At 40.7% G+C, this 17839-nt stretch overlaps 1 protein-coding gene across 1 annotated transcript in view; it reads right to left on the bottom strand.

Annotated features, from left to right (window-relative positions):
- mnb (minibrain) overlaps positions 1 to 17839 on the bottom strand; it is a 57560-nt gene that overhangs the window by 15845 nt on the left and 23876 nt on the right. The window contains exons 3-5 of the mRNA XM_072302913.1: positions 9743 to 10004; positions 875 to 1063; positions 97 to 244 (exon numbers count right to left, since the gene is read on the bottom strand). Coding sequence (XP_072159014.1) covers positions 97 to 244; positions 875 to 1063; positions 9743 to 10004 — 599 coding nt within the window. The remainder of the gene's footprint in view (positions 1 to 96; positions 245 to 874; positions 1064 to 9742; positions 10005 to 17839) is intronic.

The raw sequence follows: 17839 nt of genomic DNA, 5'->3' as shown, positions 1-17839 counted from the left end.
TGGCTCGGCGCAAACACAAATCGTTGCTTGCAGACAAAACACAAATCGTCGCTTGCAGACACAAATGAAAAAAAAAATATAATTAAACTGACTTACCTATATAATATCTATTATCGACATCAGCTCGATTCATCATTTCAAGTAGTTTGACTTCAATCTGAGCTTGATTCAAAAAAGGTTTCTTATTTTTAATGATTTTTATTGCAACGTAACACTGATCCTCATGGTCAAATGCTTTAACCACCTGTGGAAAGAGGGAAAATTTCAAATTAGACCTCAGCATTAAGTTCAAGAATTCATTAATAGCTGATTAAGAGGAAATCATTCAATTTTTGTGAGGACGCTGAGAAAGCACACTCTAACAAGGAAAAATGTATCCACACCATCAAATCTCTATCTGAATTTGCAATTTTACAGAACTTTGGTCACTTTTTTTTTATTGAGAAACTAATTAACGTAATTTCTTGAAAATTTGTGTGAATTTTCCTCTGAAACTGAAATATATTCTAAGCAAATTTTAAGGCCATAAATGTGACTCACTTTCCTTCAAGAAAATGAACTGAACTGGAAATTTTTAAACAGTATGGTTGAGGTACGTGAAGTTTTATAGTTTAGCTATTGCCACATTAGCATCCTCTGGCTCAATGGAACAATTATCAACCTGTGAAAAAACTCTCTCCCCATGTACCTTCTAAGACTGAAAACGCTCCTTCTAACTAAAACAAAACTCTACGTTTTCATCCAAGAATAACTTTTGGAACTTTAAAAGTGGTATTTCATATGTGCTTTAAAAAGCTCAATGGAAAGAATCTGTACTTTTAATATGCGCAGTGTTGACCACAGTGAAATTGAGATAATTTGCAGTGACACAAACCTGTCCAAAGGAGCCTTTGCCAATAAGGGAGTGAATTTCATAACGGTCAAGGAACTTTTCGCCGGCTTTGATGATATAATCATGGTTGTCATCGTCAAAGCCATCATTATACAGTTTCCGCTCTTTTTTGTGCGAACTATCCTCCCCTTGAGGTTGTTGTGCTCTTCGCTTCTTTTTTGCATAATACACCTGAAACAGGAAAAATGAAAAAAATCTCTGATTATTTTGAAATTGCAGGCCAATCGGTTTCTGTTATATTAAATATAATTAGAACAATGGACGTTACAGCAAGTTAAAAACCTAATTTGATTGATGTTTTTACTCTCATCTTCCGCAGAGGTCTTCCTTAAAGAGGGAACCACTGAGGGTGCGCATCAAAATTAACCCCCCCCCCCCTCCTCTCTTTTGGCGAAGAAATAGATTACGCTTTCTTTAATTAAATAAAAATAAATAAATTAAGAAAAGCCTAGTAGTACCTTACTGACTTTTTTACAGGACTAAACAAATAGGCCATACATAAAAATCCTCTCTGACAAATGATGAAAATTAAATATTGGGCTTTGTAAAACTAAAGTGTATTTGCCTTCGAAAAATAAACCAAAATACCCCAAAGTCTGAAGCTTGAAAAGGAGTCGAGATATTTCTGTCAAGAGATCGAGAAAATTGCGAAGACTGATTTTTAGGGGAGTCCGACCCCGAGAGGATTGAAGTTCAATTTCTACATGAGTCTTATGGAGGAATAAAACTTCAAACCTCTTTTTCTCAGTTTCAACTTAATGTGGGTTGGTTCCTTTTTGATAAACTCGGTCTGTTTAGAAGAACAAGCGTTACTGTTCTAAAATTTGGCAGCATTTTGTGATACGGCAACTATTTCTGGCTCATCCCAAAAGCACCTATCTGCATAGGGAAACTAATGGCAGATGTGTTGATTCAAAAAGGAGCCAGGAATAGTTAATTCCTAACTGCAAAATTTAGTCCACTTGCCACCCGATTATGCGTTGAGAGCCTTTTTTGAGGATGGCTCCTAGAGGCGGAAGTTGATCGACTTGGCTCGACAGCCGTTTCTCTTCGTCGAGGCATTATGTTTCATCGGCGGCTGACCTTTGCGACCGAAATCTATTTGAGGTCTCTCGCCTCGATCGCGGGATAGAATTCAGGGCGCGAGTATTTTTGAAATCAAGCATAGGGAGGTGGAGAGAGTGAAGGGAAACCTTCACCACGTGCTTTTTCAACTCTGACACAGCGGTTTAGGATAGGATATCCAGAGAGTGTAGCGGAACACGTACTTCAATTTTTATTTTTTTTTTTTTAATTGCTTTTGAAAAAAGGAGTCGAGATACGTGTTGGTGTTGTGCGCTGAAAAAATTATAAAGAACATTTTCCCCCAATAAAAGCAAAATTATAAAATTAGAGCGTTTCAAAGGGCTACCACAGAATTTAGAAAACGAAATACTCTGACATTTCCTTGACACATTTTGATGAAATTCTCTGAAGATTGAAAATATGCCGAATGGTTAACAAGATGTTATTGGGAATAGTTTTCAGGGAAAATGCGTTGTTCGAAACGTCAAACCCATTCCTGACGGCAAATAAAGGTGACCCAACTATTTTTCTTGATATTTTTGTTATTTTCCTTGACTTTTCCAGGTTTTCCCTGACTTTAGCAACCCTGATTTCAGTTTCGAAGCTTACAAAGATTTCATCTCTTCAGCAAAGAAGGGACTGTCCATAAAATACGTAACGCTCTAGGAGAAGGGAAGAAAGCTAGAGGAGAGCGTTGTACAATTTTCTTTTCACGTTTGAAAGGATAAGGACCAACTTCACAAAACGTTACGAGGGGAGGGGGAGGTGTCGAAAAATCCGAAATTCAGCGTTACGTATTTTATGAACAGCCCCTGAATTGGACGATACAAATTTTGGAAATCTCATAAATAGATCGAAAACTCGCAAAAGCTTTCGTGAAATCGTAAATTTTTTCGTGGAATCCGAATTTTTCGCGCAAAATCGCAGCTCAAGATTGAAAAACTTTCGCATTTATTTGCAGTCGCGAAATCTCCCTTGACTAAGCTCACACAACCAACTAACAGTGACATGGCTTGCTTTGCTATAAATCGATTGACCCCCGTTTAAACCTATAGAAAAGACTCGACAAACAGGGTGTTCGCAATAATCGATTCTTTACCATAGCTTAAAATGGGGAAATATCGATAATCGATCATTCATGCCTCGCCACTGCGAAATAGCTCCAATACAGAGGCCGAGGCGAGTCCGTGGAAATAACTCACCTCCAGAAAATCTTTCAAAGAGAACATTTCCTTGGTGTCGATTTTGTCATCGACCTCCTCTTCAGTGGTTTCAGGATTCGCGGCGGCCATGGCCCTGCAGTCGCAGTGACGTATCCGCCGATGTCAAATAGTGCGACGACTTTGTGTACGAGAAAAGAATTTAAGAAACGATAGAAGATAGAAAGATAGAATTCACTTTTTCATACGGACAGTATCATCATATTTGACTCCGTGCATGCTCCATCCACCGTCTTTCCTATCGTTTTTCAAGTCTTTTGTGCCCCTCCTCGAGATCGTTTAAAAGGTTTATTCTTAAGTATATTTCCTCGTTTTCCTAAGCACAGAAAAAAATAGATGGTGCTGACGACGGAACCTTCTATTCACTGGGCTCCTGCAGTTTCTTTGTTACACTTACAGAATTTTTCTGTTGTGAGAGCAGAACTTCGGCCGTGGGAACAGAGTACTCTGTCCTCCTAACTGAAGCTTCTGTAACAGTTACAGAAGAAGAGCAGGAGCCCTGTGAACAGAACTATTTTTTTCAGTGAGGAAGGAGCGTAGCTCAATCCCAAGGTTGCAGAATTGACTCAAACAATGTAATCTTTTACAGGAGTATACCTGTGCGATTTTTGTATGAGATCAGGAGAAAATCAGTAAAATTTTAAATTAGAAATTTCCACAATTCTCCTGATAAAAATGCAATTTGCGCGGGGAAATTTGGCAACATTGAAATATAGTCACGATTTTCGCGAGGGAAACAGCAAATTGAGAAACCAAGAATATCCTAGTGTTCAGTTCTCTTAGCAGTTTCATCTTAAACATGAAATACAAAAAAATTTAGACACCTGCAAATTCTCCATTATAAGCATCTCACGCTTCTTCATCATTCATCAACTCCAAGATCATCCTTCACATCCATAAGCATGTTTTACAAAAAGAGAAGGGGATATAATAAAAAACAGGGAGCAAATTCTTCCGAGGCTGAAAGGTTTAGCCTAGTAAAAGACTCTTAGTTCATACGCTGCATCTTGCAACGGTGCTGCAATTAGTTTGCTTTGTTGGGAGAAAAGTCAGGAGAGAATACGAAGGGGGAGGGGGGTGAGAGGAGCAAGGGGAGGTTAGAAGTAGAATCTCAATGATCGTGGGTCATAACGCAATCTAAAATAAAATATCTGATCTTCCGAGCGGAAAAAATCCCAGAAAAAGTGGTATACCTATTGAGTTTCCGATATTTTCCCTCTTTTCCATCACGGGTCTCGTCGGTTTTGACGTCTCATCTCAAGATATTATCTTGTCGCTATTTGCTCTCTCCTTTGCGGGGATATTTCTCGGGCACAATCTCGGCTTCGCCCGCCGTTTTTTCGCCGTTGCTTAAAAAATTAGCTCCATACGGTGGCTTCAATTTCGTGGGTTACCGTTCGGGTACAACCACAACCAGACACACTTCGTCGTTCCATCATATAAGGGATGTAACTACATTTCATTGTTGCCAGATTTTTCCGCGCAATTTTTATCAGGAACATTTAGAGAATTCCTGACTGATTTCCCTGACACATTTCTGTGAAATTCCCTGACAATTATGAATAAGCCACATTTCAAAGTTTCCCTCATATAAGGGACGTAACTACATTTCAATGTTGCCAGATTATTCCGCGCAAGTTGCGTTTTTATCAGGAAAATTTGGAGAATTTCTAACTGATTTCGCTGACACATTTCTGTGAAATTCCCTGACAATTATGATGGATAAGCCACATTTCAACATTTCCCTCATATAAGGGACGTAACTAAATGTCAACGTTGCCAGATTTTTCCACGCAAATTGCGTTTTTATCAAGAAAAATTTGAGAATTTTTAACTGATTTCCTTGAGACATTTCTGTGAAATTCCCTGACAAATATGGATAAGCCAGCAGATGGTTTAAAAGACGTAGTTTGAAATCGTTTCCATGCAAAATCTGTTGTTCGAATTGTCAAGCCCATTCTGGAAAGCAAATAAAATGTGATTTAAAACAATTTTTCTCTGACATTTCCAAGTTTGTTGGTACAACCACAAACAGACACATTTCATCGTTTCCCTCATATAAGGGACGTAAGTACATTTCAATGTTGCCAGATTTTTCCGCGCAAGTTGCGTTTTTATCAGGAAAATTTTGAGAACTTCCGACTGATTTCCCTGACACATTTTGGCGAAATTCCCTGAAAATTATGGATAAGCCAGCAGATGGTTTAAAAGATGTAATTTGAAATCGTTTTCATGCAAAATCTGTTGTTCGAATTGTCAAACCCATTCGGGAAAGCAAATAAATGTGAGTCATAATGATTTTTCCCTAACATTGCCAAGTTTTCCCTAAATTTTTAAAATTCCCTGACATTTTACAGGGAAATTTTGAGAATTTCTGACTGATTTCCCTGACACATTTCTGTGACATTCCCTGACTATTATGGATAAGCCAGCAGATGGTTTAAGAGACGTAATTGAAATCGTTTTCATGCAAAATCTGCTGTTCGAATTGTCAAACCCATTCTGGAAAGCAAATACATGTGACTTATAACAATTTTTCCCTGACATTTTCAAGTTTTCCCTAACTTTTTAAAATTCCCTGACATTTCCCGGGTTTCCCGATATTCCCTGACCGTGGCAACCCTGTTAGGAGGACCCGCATGCCACAGAATTCACGGTCTCTTTTTTCCGGGTAATTCGTCGGACAGGTTGACAAAAGGAACAAAGATCACTGGAAGAGAGAGGAGCTGGTGAAAATAATCGGAAAATTTCTCTCGATCGGAAAGACGGTGCATGGAGAAACATCTTCGCATAGGAAAATCGTCGGATGCGATGGGCCGTAAATTTTCTTCGAATGAATTTGAAAATTTTGGTTGTTGGCGGGAGTGGGTTCGGCGAATGGAATCGCAGCTCGGAGGAGCTCCGGTAGAGAGTGTGAGAGAGAGAGAGAGAGAACGAATCAATGGAGTGAGCACATACAACTGGATGAAATAAAAACCGGGAACAGCGGCGCGGAAACTCGGGACCCCGGAGAATTTACGAGAAAAATTGAGAGAACTTTCGGTGGAAAGAACGATCAAAGCACTGTTCGATCGCGTCAAAACTGACACTATGTCAACTATTTAAAATTAACGGTTTAAAATTAGACGTCGTTAGGACACGCGTGACATGAAGTGCAGCGGACAAGACCTCGGACTCGAGTCGACGCGCACTTGACGGCACCCATGCCATACGTTCTTAAAAATAATGATATTCTGTTCCGATATTGAAGATAAATCGAGTCGATTGATTCGTAGATCGATTTACTGAGACTCGGGTTTTTGGGCAATCTTAGTTCTTTATAGTCGCTTTAGAGTCAATTAGCCTGCGGAGTAAACTAGGGTCAAGTTTTAATATAATTAAATTCGACTGAGAAGTAGGGTCAAAATCTCACTGAACAGCGGCGCTAAAGACTAGATTTGATCTTCCGTATATTAGATGCAGTGTTCGAAACTCACACTGGAGTTTCAGGAGCCATGTGGCGCATCAAGGTTGATTTTTGGGGGCCATTGAAGATTTTTTTATGGGCCAAATTGACTTTTTGCCTATGTATCACGGCGCATTTAGTAAAAAGTTAGACGCAAGATGTTTTAGTTATAGAACTAGTAGCTGTTACTTGAGGGAAATTCCGAAAAATCACCAAACAGAGAAACTATTTTTTTTTTTTGGGGGGGGGGGCAATTTTTAGGGGCCACGGTGGCGCAGAGTCTTCACTTTATAGGCGCCATGACCGATTTCTTAGGCGTATTTGGCGCGTTGGCGCCTGTGAGATTCGAACACTGATCAGATGTATTAGAAAGCGTTCAGCTGAGAAAACTGAGTTCGTGTTCGAATGGGCCCAGAACTACCTGCAGATGAGACTGAAATTGTAGTTGTAATTTGCAAAACGATGTCCAAATAGCGCTCTGGGATTCTGATTTTGCACACTACCCCCGTCGAACTTAGACCTCCGCGCTTGTGACCTTTCCGGTCAACACCCAAACTGACCGAGAGAGAGTCAAAAAAAGAAGAAAAACTGACATTTGATGGAAAAAAGAGTCTTGACATTTTCGACTGGCCAGTTGAGACTAGAGGAGGAATAAGTCAACGTTCATTCAGGTCAAAACACAGTTGCCGGGTTTATTAGAATCGTATGACTCGACAGGGCCGGATTCAGGGGATGGCCACATGGGCCGCGGCCCATGGCGGAAAACTTTGCATGTTTTCCTAAATGTAGGCATAAACACAAATCGGATTCAGAAAAAAAATTACAACCGAATATAAGTCAACGTTCATTCAGGTCAAAACACATTTGCCGGGTTTATAAGAATCGTATGACTCGACAGGGCCGGATTTAGGGGATGGCCACATCCCCGAGGAAACGAGAAAATAAGGCGACAAAATATTTCATTTCCTGAGAGTAGGTATATTAATTTATAATTTTGTCGTATTTCGATGATACAAGAGACAGCACCTTCAATAAGTCGAGTCAAGAGAGAAACCAAACACGCAATTTGGCCTGGAGTGGCGCGGCGCAGAGAGCAATGATGATGAGGACTTGAGATGAATAGGAGAAGCCCTCGCCTCGGCGCGGCGGTCGGCATGTAACACATATTAACGCCTACAAGACTGCATGAATACTTCACGCATTGCGTCAAATACAGTATGATCAGCAGCGGTCGACGTGAAACGCATAGCGCCTACAAGACTGGATGAATACTTCACGCATTGCGCCAAACACAGTGCTGTCAGCGCGGCTTGGCGGCGGAAGTTAAAATTACATATATTAAACCACATTTATGTTTGTTCTTTCATAATTTTTTTGTTAATTTCTCTTAAATGGAAGGCCTTGTCCTCTCAGAGAGGGAGGTTTACGGAACTTGACATTCGCGCGAAGTTCCGTGAATTTTTGCTAGTAGTGTTGACAGGGGCTTTCGCAAAAAATGTGTCCAACACGAGTAAACGCGTCTAATGCAGCCCTGTTCATAACCTACGTCAAAAGGTGAGGGTTTTTGGGAAAGTGACGCCGACCACTTAGGTTTTTTGATCCAAGTAAATCTCTCTCTCTCACTCTTTACGGGTGATTTTACGACTACAGGAATAGCTAAATCGTGCAACACTTCGAAAATAAAGGTACACTAATTTTAACCACATTTCATTAATTTACTTCAATTAAACTTCCTTTTTTCAGCTTTGGCAAGAACTAGTTTGTTTTAGTACCAAGTTGTAATAATTAACACACACATTATTAAATCAGAAGTCATCACCTTCCGCGGGACTGCTGGAGGTCTCGAAAAACATGGCGGAGTCACTATCAAATTGTATCGGTTACGTAACCGACAGCTGAAATTGTGAAATAAGAGATGATAGAAAAGATAAAATCTTGGCAATTCTTGAGCTATCAAGCACATCTAGTGCAGCCTTAGAAGTTTTTTAAACTTTGGGGACTATCTTTAAGTTTAACTATGTTAAATTAAGAATTCAGAAGACTGAGGAAGTAGTGCTACACACACTTTAAAAACACTAGTTTTCCTTACAAATAAAGTTTTTCTTGTAGATAATTACGATTTCCCAAAGACAGTTTGCTCAAATCGATTCTAAATAACACTTAGATGACATTTTTGAGACAGAGAGAGGGAAAAAAATAGAAAACAAATAAAGGTGCTCATCAATTTTCTCCTGACACTGTCGTCGTCCATTTTGCCTGAAAATTCCAGGTTTTCCCCAATTTTTAAAATTCCCTGACATTTTTCGGTTTTCCCTGACTGTGGCAACCCTGGTAGTTAAGTTCTTTCGTCGACGAATTCCTGGTTGTCCCTTTTTCCAGGGCCAAAAATACCCTGTCAGACCGTAGACACGATGAACAGACGATACTCATACATATAAGTCGCTTTACAGCACTCCCTCGCGCTCTACGACTCCTAACCTCCACTGCTCTCTTTCAAACCACAAATCTTGGGGTATTGGACAGTGAACACCTTAACATTTCCGCTTCAGTCCCCTCCCTCCAACCTTTCATTGGGCGCCCTCTGCGTCTTCTCCCAGGAGGAAATCAATCAAGGACCTTCTTCGGTAACCTGTCTCCTGCCATTCTCTGAACATGACCATACGGCCTTGTCTCCACGGGACGTTTTCATGGGATTTGTCCCAAGTTCGAATCGCAGGAATGAAACTTCTGGGATTTTTCCCAGTTACCGTCTCCACGGGACGGGGCTCATACAGTCCTGCGACTAGTTTGCGCGGGAAGATAAAGTAGTTAAAGTCGAGTATTTAACCGGGATTATACTAATAAATGCACTCGATTGACAATTAGACACATTATTTTAACTAAACAGACATTAACAAGGTAGTAATGAATAAAATATCGCACAATTCGTTTTCACTTCTTCTTCTTCTCTCAGTAGGTCCTAGGGGTACAAGTACCATACTTGGTACTGGGAAAAATATTGATCAACTCAATATTTTTCCCAAATTCGTAAGTGGGATTTTTCCCTGGGACAAAACTGGTGAAACGGCTCGTGGAGACAAGGCCTACCAAATGAGTTGTTTTGTCACAGACGATACTGACCTCGTTAATATGCTTGTAGGTTTTGATGAGGTCGACGCTGAGTTTTCGGAGGGGGGCCGAGGCGGGGTCCCGAAAGTGCCGGGGTATCCTCGCTTGCATGGCCTGGATGTCCGAGGCGGAATCCGCGGCCATCGACGCCGGCAGCTGCTCCTCCGGCACGAGGCGCCCGTACAGGGGGACATGCCGCCCTCCCCCGTCGCCGCTCCCACGACGCCCACTCCGGGCGCCCCGCTCGTCACAGCTCCGCCAACGCCCGCAGCAGCTGAAACATCCGAAAATCCACCAAAAAATTAGCACGCACATATGATACACGGAGAGAAATTTCAACAAAAAAGTTTGGTTAATACGGCAAAAACACAAAATAACCCTTTCCTTCGGTAGGCAGTTTTAAAAGAAAATTCTAGCTAGTTTTCTTCACTGGAAAAAAAACACATTGGATCTAGAACCCAGACTCTTGAAAACATTGACAAGAAAAAATACTCTCGATTCAATCGGATTTTTGCGCTTGAATCAAAACGAAATCCGCTTGAATTAAGAGGCTTGGTTCTTGATTTAAGCTAGATTCTGATTGAATCAAGAGTACTTTTTCTTGTCGATAATTTTAAGAGTCTTAACTCTAGATCCAATGTGTTTTTTTACCAGTGTTGAAGAAATTTAATAAGAAACGAATTGTGAAAACCAACGTCGCAATCGCAGGAATGATGCATTTCCGTGGTCTCTCTATTGTTTTCTGCGCTGAAATCGCAAACTGTGCCAAAATCATCACAGAATTTGTGTTTGTTTGTGTTTCACTTCCTATAGTAATCAAAAGTAACACAAGGACACAAATAGTTTTATCAGTGCACGAGATTGCAAAAATAACACTAGTAAGCAAAATTTCATTTTTTCCGATTTGGCAAAATCTTGGTGAATGATCCTACTGACATTTTTGACGCTGATCCGAAAAGACTCCCGTTTTTCTATATAAAGTCTTATTTCCCGGAAAAATCGGAGTTGTCCCTACAAATCAAGCTTTTCCAGAGAAAGTTCCATTTTCTGGGAAATAATAAGACGATGGAGAGAAAGTAGGAGGATTTTCGGATGGGATAGTAGCAGGTTATAGAATGTAGTTTGAAGAGTTCGTTCTTGATGGCTAGGAGAAATTATCAGAAAGTTTCGAGGCGTCTTATTGTTAGATTGCTGTCAAAAAATAAAAAGTCAGAAAAAATCGGGCAACGTGAAATGCAGGCAGGCTGATTCCAATTGAATACACCCAAACATACATATCCTTCCTGTAGAATAAATAATTTTTCGGGAAAACTTCAGCGACGCCCGAAAGTTCATAGACAGTTTTTCCTTTGCACGGAATCGCAGTCGCAACCATACGTCATGCGTCAGCGACGCAACCAATTAAATACGCCCAAACATACATATCCTTCCTGCAGAATAAATATTTTTTCGGGAAAACTTCAACGACGCCCGAAAGTTCATAGACAGTTTTTCCTTCGCACGGAATCGCAACCTTACGTCACGCGTCAGCGAAGCAACGTCACGTCCACTCGCGTTCACCATTCATGCGTTCAAAATTTCTACGCTCACGCCGCCGGTGTTGTACGGCAATTTGTCGCGCTGCAGATAAGCCAATCAAGCGGGATCGGATTTCAGGCGGGCGAAACGCTCGCCGGTGGTAATGGAATTTCGAGCGCAAAGCCTCATTATGTTGTCCTCCGTCCGTCCGGAATTATCTGTGTAAGTACGGGTTTACATCCCGACCGGCGGAAGACGAGCGGCTCAATAAGTCTCCGTCAACTTACAAGCTTAAGTAGGCGCCAGGGTCTGAGCTTCCCAGGCGCTAGGAACTAGGCCAATAACGAAGACCCGGGGGAGGAAAGAAGGAATCGCCGAAGGAGCGTGCTCCCGCGCTTAGGAACAACGCCGTATGAGCCTTCAGGCGCTGCCAAATTTCCCTGCCACAGAATTTAGAGAATTAAATTCCCTGACACTTCCCTGACACACTGGGAAAAAAAAACACTTTGGATCTAGAGTCCAGGCTCTTGAAATCATTGATAAGAAAAAATACTCTCGATTCAATCGGATAGGTAGAATAATATATACATAAAGTAATACAGTTATTAATATTTAAGTGCTGACATAAAACAGCACTTAAATATATTAAATCTATAAATAAAAGAAAGATACGTTAGCAATAGAGAAGGAGAGGTAGAATAATATATACATAAAGTAATACAGTTATTAATATTTAAGTGCTGACATAAAACGAAATTCGCGTAAATTAAGAGGCTTGGTTCTTGATTTAAACTAGATTCTGATTGAATCAAGAGTTCTTTTTTTGTCGATGTTTTTAAGAGTCTGGACTCTAGATCCAATGTGTTTTTTTTTTCCAGTGCACATTTTAGTGAAAATCCCTGACAATTGAAGATAAGACAGGTGACAGATGGTTGAGCAGACATAATTGAAAACAGTTATCAGGCAAATTTTTTTTTTTTTTTGACCCAATTCGAACCCATTCTAGAAAGCAAATAAAGGTATGATTAAACAAATTTTTTCTGACATTTTCGTCATTTTCCCTGACAGTTCCCGATTTTCCTGGTATTCCCTGACTGTGGCAACATTGTCCTGGCGAATCACTAATTTTCAGGAAAATTATTGAAGGTTCGTACATCAATTTCTCAGATCAGATAATAATAATAAATAAAATAAAATAAAAAAAAAAAAAATAAAAAAAAAAAAAAAAAAAAAAAAAAAAAAAAACCACTAAGGAGTGGCCCGAACTGTATGATTTTTTTGATGACTTTCTCGGATGATTTTGTTTGTAATTTGATCTGAAGCGTATGAAAATTTCGAGGAAAAATATTCATGATTTTCCTCGAAAATAGGCATTTTATAGAGGAATTTGGCAACTCTCGAATGTTCATACGGCGTTCTTCCTTAGCACGGCAGCGTGGAAATGGAAGAGGTTCAAGTTGAGGGTTGAGGTTGGACAAAGACAAACAAGACTTACATGCGAGGGGTCACTTTCAATCCATGCGTATCAGGTTAAACGCTCCACGCTTTTCCTTCCCGGTCTCCCCCCCCCCCCCCCCCCCGGGCCACCGAGGCGCACAACCTCGTATTTTACCAGCGAAACCTGGCCAAAATTCCGATTTAAAAAAAAATGTAGAAATCTGATGAAGAAGTCTGCCCTGAAAAATTTATATTTTTCGACCTGAATAACGCTTGAATATTTATACAACTTATTGGTACAAGGTATATACTGAACCGAAAAAAGAAAACCGCAAAATCGGATGGTCACCCGTTTCCCTTGAAATGGCCAAAAATTTGTATTTCCATCGAAATACTTCGATTCTTCCCTTTTCCCGTCGCAGTTTCGAGCACTTCCGATTGCAATTTCGAGATTTCCTTTCGCGTGCAGATGCTTCTAACCATAAGTGTTACTAAACCGTAAGTGAAAAAGGTGAAAAACGAAAAAAAGCCAAGTTGGTGTGTTTTCAAACTCACTGATTCAATTTACGGTCAAGTTTCCGGCTCGAATGCCACCCGACTTTCTCAGACTCCTAGTTCTTCCCTGAGTTTTCCTAACTGCTCTTCTTCCTCTGATTATGAGCACGATGCCAAATGTGACATTTACGGTCAGGTCTCCGGGTCTAATACCACCATGTGCGACCACGGGGGGGGTTATGGTATACCGTATACCCCGCGGGAGACGCACAGGAATTCCCTCTCTCTTTCCTCGGCGGTGGTGTGCCTTTCCGTGTCGTGCCGTGTGTTTACGTTCGACCGGAATCGTAAGGCTTCGAGCTTGCCGATCCCCGAACTTGCCCCGGGGGTTGGGGCTCCAGGGGGGAGAGGATTGTTGATACAAGGATTAGGGAGGAATCCTGTTTAGGTCAACACGTTCAGGCTCGCCAAATTGAAACGTATTTATCCGCTCTTCCACCGTGATGAAAGCACGCTGTCCACCGGTAAACGGTTGCCAAATTAAGGTTTGTTCCCTTTTACTCTATTCTGTCACAAATCTTGTGTCGCGCTAATTGCCTACCTAAGCGCCAGTTCGAGACAGAGACCTCACATACACTCAGAAAAATTAAATACTGCACCAAAAAAATTTTTTTTTTTTTTGCGTAAAGAGTGAAACTAAACGATTCCATCGCGGACAGGAAACATGCAGCACAACAAGTAAGCTTGCGCTGTCACAACTTAAGTTTGGCTGAGTAATAATTGAGTCAATGAGAACGAAAACACCAACTCGAAAAAATGAAAATAACCAAGACGCACACAAAACTGCACAGCAGGTGAAGAAGTTAGCCTGAAAAAGGTTTTTGGTGGCAAAAGACAAGAACTTAGGGACAATTTATAAATCCAAGTTGGAACAGTTGCGCTAACTTCAATGACCTTCAAAACTATTGACTGTCTAATGAAGATTGAGCATTTTTGAGAAACCGAGTAGGTGTGTTTTCGTTCTCACTGATTCAATTCGCTTCCCTGGTAAAATACGTATTTTCTTCAGTGCGCGGAACTACTTATTATAACGAAGGGAATGGACTTCGTGGTAAATGGTCCAGGTTTTCAGATTCTGTCCAGATTTAGTGTAACCGCTATTGTATACAATGCTCATTCGGGCTCTTGCAAAATGACATCAAAATTAACTAATTGCCAGATGTCTTGCACTTAAAATAATTATTCTCCGTTTGGTTCATGAACAATTTCATTTTTATGCATCTGGGCTCTAAAATTTAAAGCCTGGGTCCCACTGTCAAACCAGGGCAACATAACTGGAACGATCACCGCGCAGAACCGATCAAGAGGCACTACAAAAGAGAATTTGCAGGTGTCTGATGTTTGATGAATTTCGTGTTTAAGTGGAAACTATTGAGTGAACGGAACACGAGGATACCCTTGGTTCATGAATTGAACATATATTGAAGAATATATGTCAAAATGATCTAATCTGCTAAAATAGGAGATCAGATGATGTGACTAGACGGTGCATTTTCTCACTTTTAAATCTATTTTTACACTATTTCTCATATCAGAAAAAAAATTATAAAAAATACTGTGAAATCAGCTCCTTAAGCACTTTCAGATGAAGCAATAAAAAATCTGCATGCAAATTCTCCACACTGGAAAAAAAAAAATTGGATCTACAGTCCAGACTCTTAAAAACATCGACAAGAAAAAATACTCTTGATTCAATCGGATTTTTACTTAAATCAAGATCCAAGCCTCTTAATTTGAGCGGATTTCCTTTTGATTTAAGCAAAAATCTGATTGAATGAGAGTATTTTTTCTTGTTAATGTTTTCAAGAGTCTGGACTCTAGATACCAGTGACTTTTTTTTCCAGTGCATTATTCGCATTCCGCAGGATAAAATAGAACTCTTCCTTTAGGTAGCTAATTAGAATTCATTTTCAATTAGGAATTACAATTTCTGGCCCGTGCGTAAAAACACCTACGAACATAGACACACATATGACACATATACGATGTTTCTAAACCGAGCCTGAAATCGCGGTTCCGAATTGCAAAATGTAGTCCTACTGGAAGTCTGATAGCTCAGTTCAACTTGGATCGCGTGATCCACGCATAAGATTTTAAGCGATTGAATGAGGAAAGATCCAGGCGTAAGTCGTTAAACGATTTGAACGAGGAAAAACTAGGAAGAAAACCTCCCTCGAACATGCACATCATACCCACTGTGTGAACCCTCCGGGTAGAACGAGCGAATCAGCACTCACTGCGTGCCTCTCTTGACAACAGGACTAAAAAGATAATGACATTCCTATGGCTTTGGCTGTTTGTCTATGATGATCGTGGGCGTTTGCCTATCCAAACCTGGAATTACATTGAAGCTCATAAGGTTCACTGATCTCCGCCAAATACAGGGACAATCGACCCGTAGGGTCTCCGCGCGGCGGTTAAAACAACGTGCATGTCATTCCTTGCTCGGGGAAAGTGAGCAGCGATTTGATTTCAAGTGTTCACTCATGTCTATTTGGGATCATTGACTGGGCGCTGGAACTCTTGAATAGGGTTGCACGGGTGAAATGAAAAATATGAAATATTGAAAATTTCCGTGAATACCTATTTCTTGAAATTTCACGAAGTTTTGAAAAAAATATGAAACATACTTTCAAGGGCAAGGTATGCAACACACACACTTAAAAAACACCAAAAAACAAAAAACCAGTCGCCTTTCATTTAATTTCGCATTTAATTTCGAAACATGTTTTTCAATATTTTTCAAATTTTCCGATATTTTTTATATTTTTCTGAAATTTCCTGCCAACACCACAAGCAAAAGTTCACAGAACTTTGCGCGAAATTTAAGTTTCGTAAACCTATCTCTTTGTGGACAAGGCCTTCCATTCATAAGAAATGAACGAAAAAATCATGAAAGAACAAACATAAATGTGGTTTAATGATTTTAACTTCCGCCGCGCCGCGCCGCGCTGAGCGCACTGTGTTTGGCGCAATGCGTGAAGTATTCCGACAGTCTTGTAGGGGCTATCCGTTTCACGCTGACCACAGTGACCGCACTGTGTTTGATGCAATGCGTGAAGTATTTGTGCAGTCTTGTAGGCGCGAATATGTGTTACATGCCGATCGATCGCCGCGCCGAGGGCTTCTCCTTTTCATCTCAAGTCCTCGTCATCATTTCTCTCTAAGTCGCGCCGTTCCAGGCCAAATTGCGTGTTTAGTTTCTCTCTTGACTCGACTAATTAAAGGTGCTGTCACTTGTACCACTGACAGACGACAAAATTAGAAATTACTATACTCTCAGGAAACGAGAGATTTTGTAGCCTTTATTCGTTTGTAATTTTTTTTTCTATATCCGATTTTTTGTATACCTACATTTAAAAAAATTGCAAAATTTGCCGCCCCCTAGATTTGTCGCCATGGGCTGCGGCCCATGCGGCCACCCCTTTAATACGGCCCTGGATCCTTTCTTTACATTTCTGAACAACTGCGTTTTCTTCGTGCTTCTCTTCGACCATGTCCTTATTCACTGAGACTCCGAGCTCTGAACTGATGATTCATTGAATTTCTGCATTTCCAAATTTACTGTTCCCGGCTCATTTAAGATGCAAGAATGTATCACTATTTTATGCTGATAAGATGGATGATTCTATTAAAGAGTCAAAAGTAATGTTTCCTCATTGCATAGTGCAGTCCCTTTAATGATTCACCGCACAAAAAATAAGAAAGCTTCAGATCAGCTGGCCTTGATACTGCCATTAGTTTCCTTGAATTTGAAAATTCCCCGACTCAAGGATTTTGAGCAAAAACTTACCCGAATTTATCCTCATTCGTTAGCTGCAAACGTGGTCGGTTTAGGCGCTCGAATCACGTAGATAGAGGGGTTTTTTTCTCTCTTTTTTTTCCCAATCTGCACGGGATTTCTGAAAATTTTTCCCTCTAAATGAACACATTTTTTGCGTGTCCCAAATAACCGCGCATGTTAGTCAAAAACTAAACTGTCTGATTAGCTGAGGACGATAAGCAGGAAAATGTTTCAAAAATGTTGAGCAGTGGGCATTGCAAAAGTGTGAAATTTGAACCCTATAACAAATCGCATGGATGCGCGATGTCAACGCATCATTAATTTCGACATGGCGACAGTATTCAAGTCTAGAAGGCATCGACATTTTTGCTAATCTGCTACACAGTAGAAAAACCCCGGATCTTGGTATCACAATCGTACGGTTTTCCCCGGTGTTCTTTTCCATTTTCCGACGCGACGAAACGACACTCGTCGCGAGGACACCCACCCCCTCCGCCCCAAAAAAATCAACATCCCTGCTCCAGCAATTAAATATTTGATTCCGTCGAAAAATTGATTGCGCTTTCCAGCGCGAGAGCATGGGACGCATACCCAACGAGGGAAATCGTGAGAATGCTAAAAGGAAAAATAATGATAATAAATAATGGAGGGGACCCCCGATCCCTTCCCCGTCCCCGCGAGTCCTGGCACCCACGAAATATCTGCTCTGTCTGCGTCCCCTTTGGTCGACTGGAAAAGCTGTTCTTATTGTCACTTTGACCCCATAAACATGACCATGGAACAACAGCGGCGAAAAGAAATGGGAGCCGGCGGGC

This window comes from Bemisia tabaci, chromosome 7 (assembly GCF_918797505.1).
Source record: "Bemisia tabaci chromosome 7, PGI_BMITA_v3".
In the NCBI taxonomy this organism is placed as follows: domain Eukaryota; kingdom Metazoa; phylum Arthropoda; class Insecta; order Hemiptera; family Aleyrodidae; genus Bemisia; species Bemisia tabaci.
Note: the sequence above shows the minus strand (reverse complement) of the source record. Positions and strands in the feature narration are given on the sequence as shown.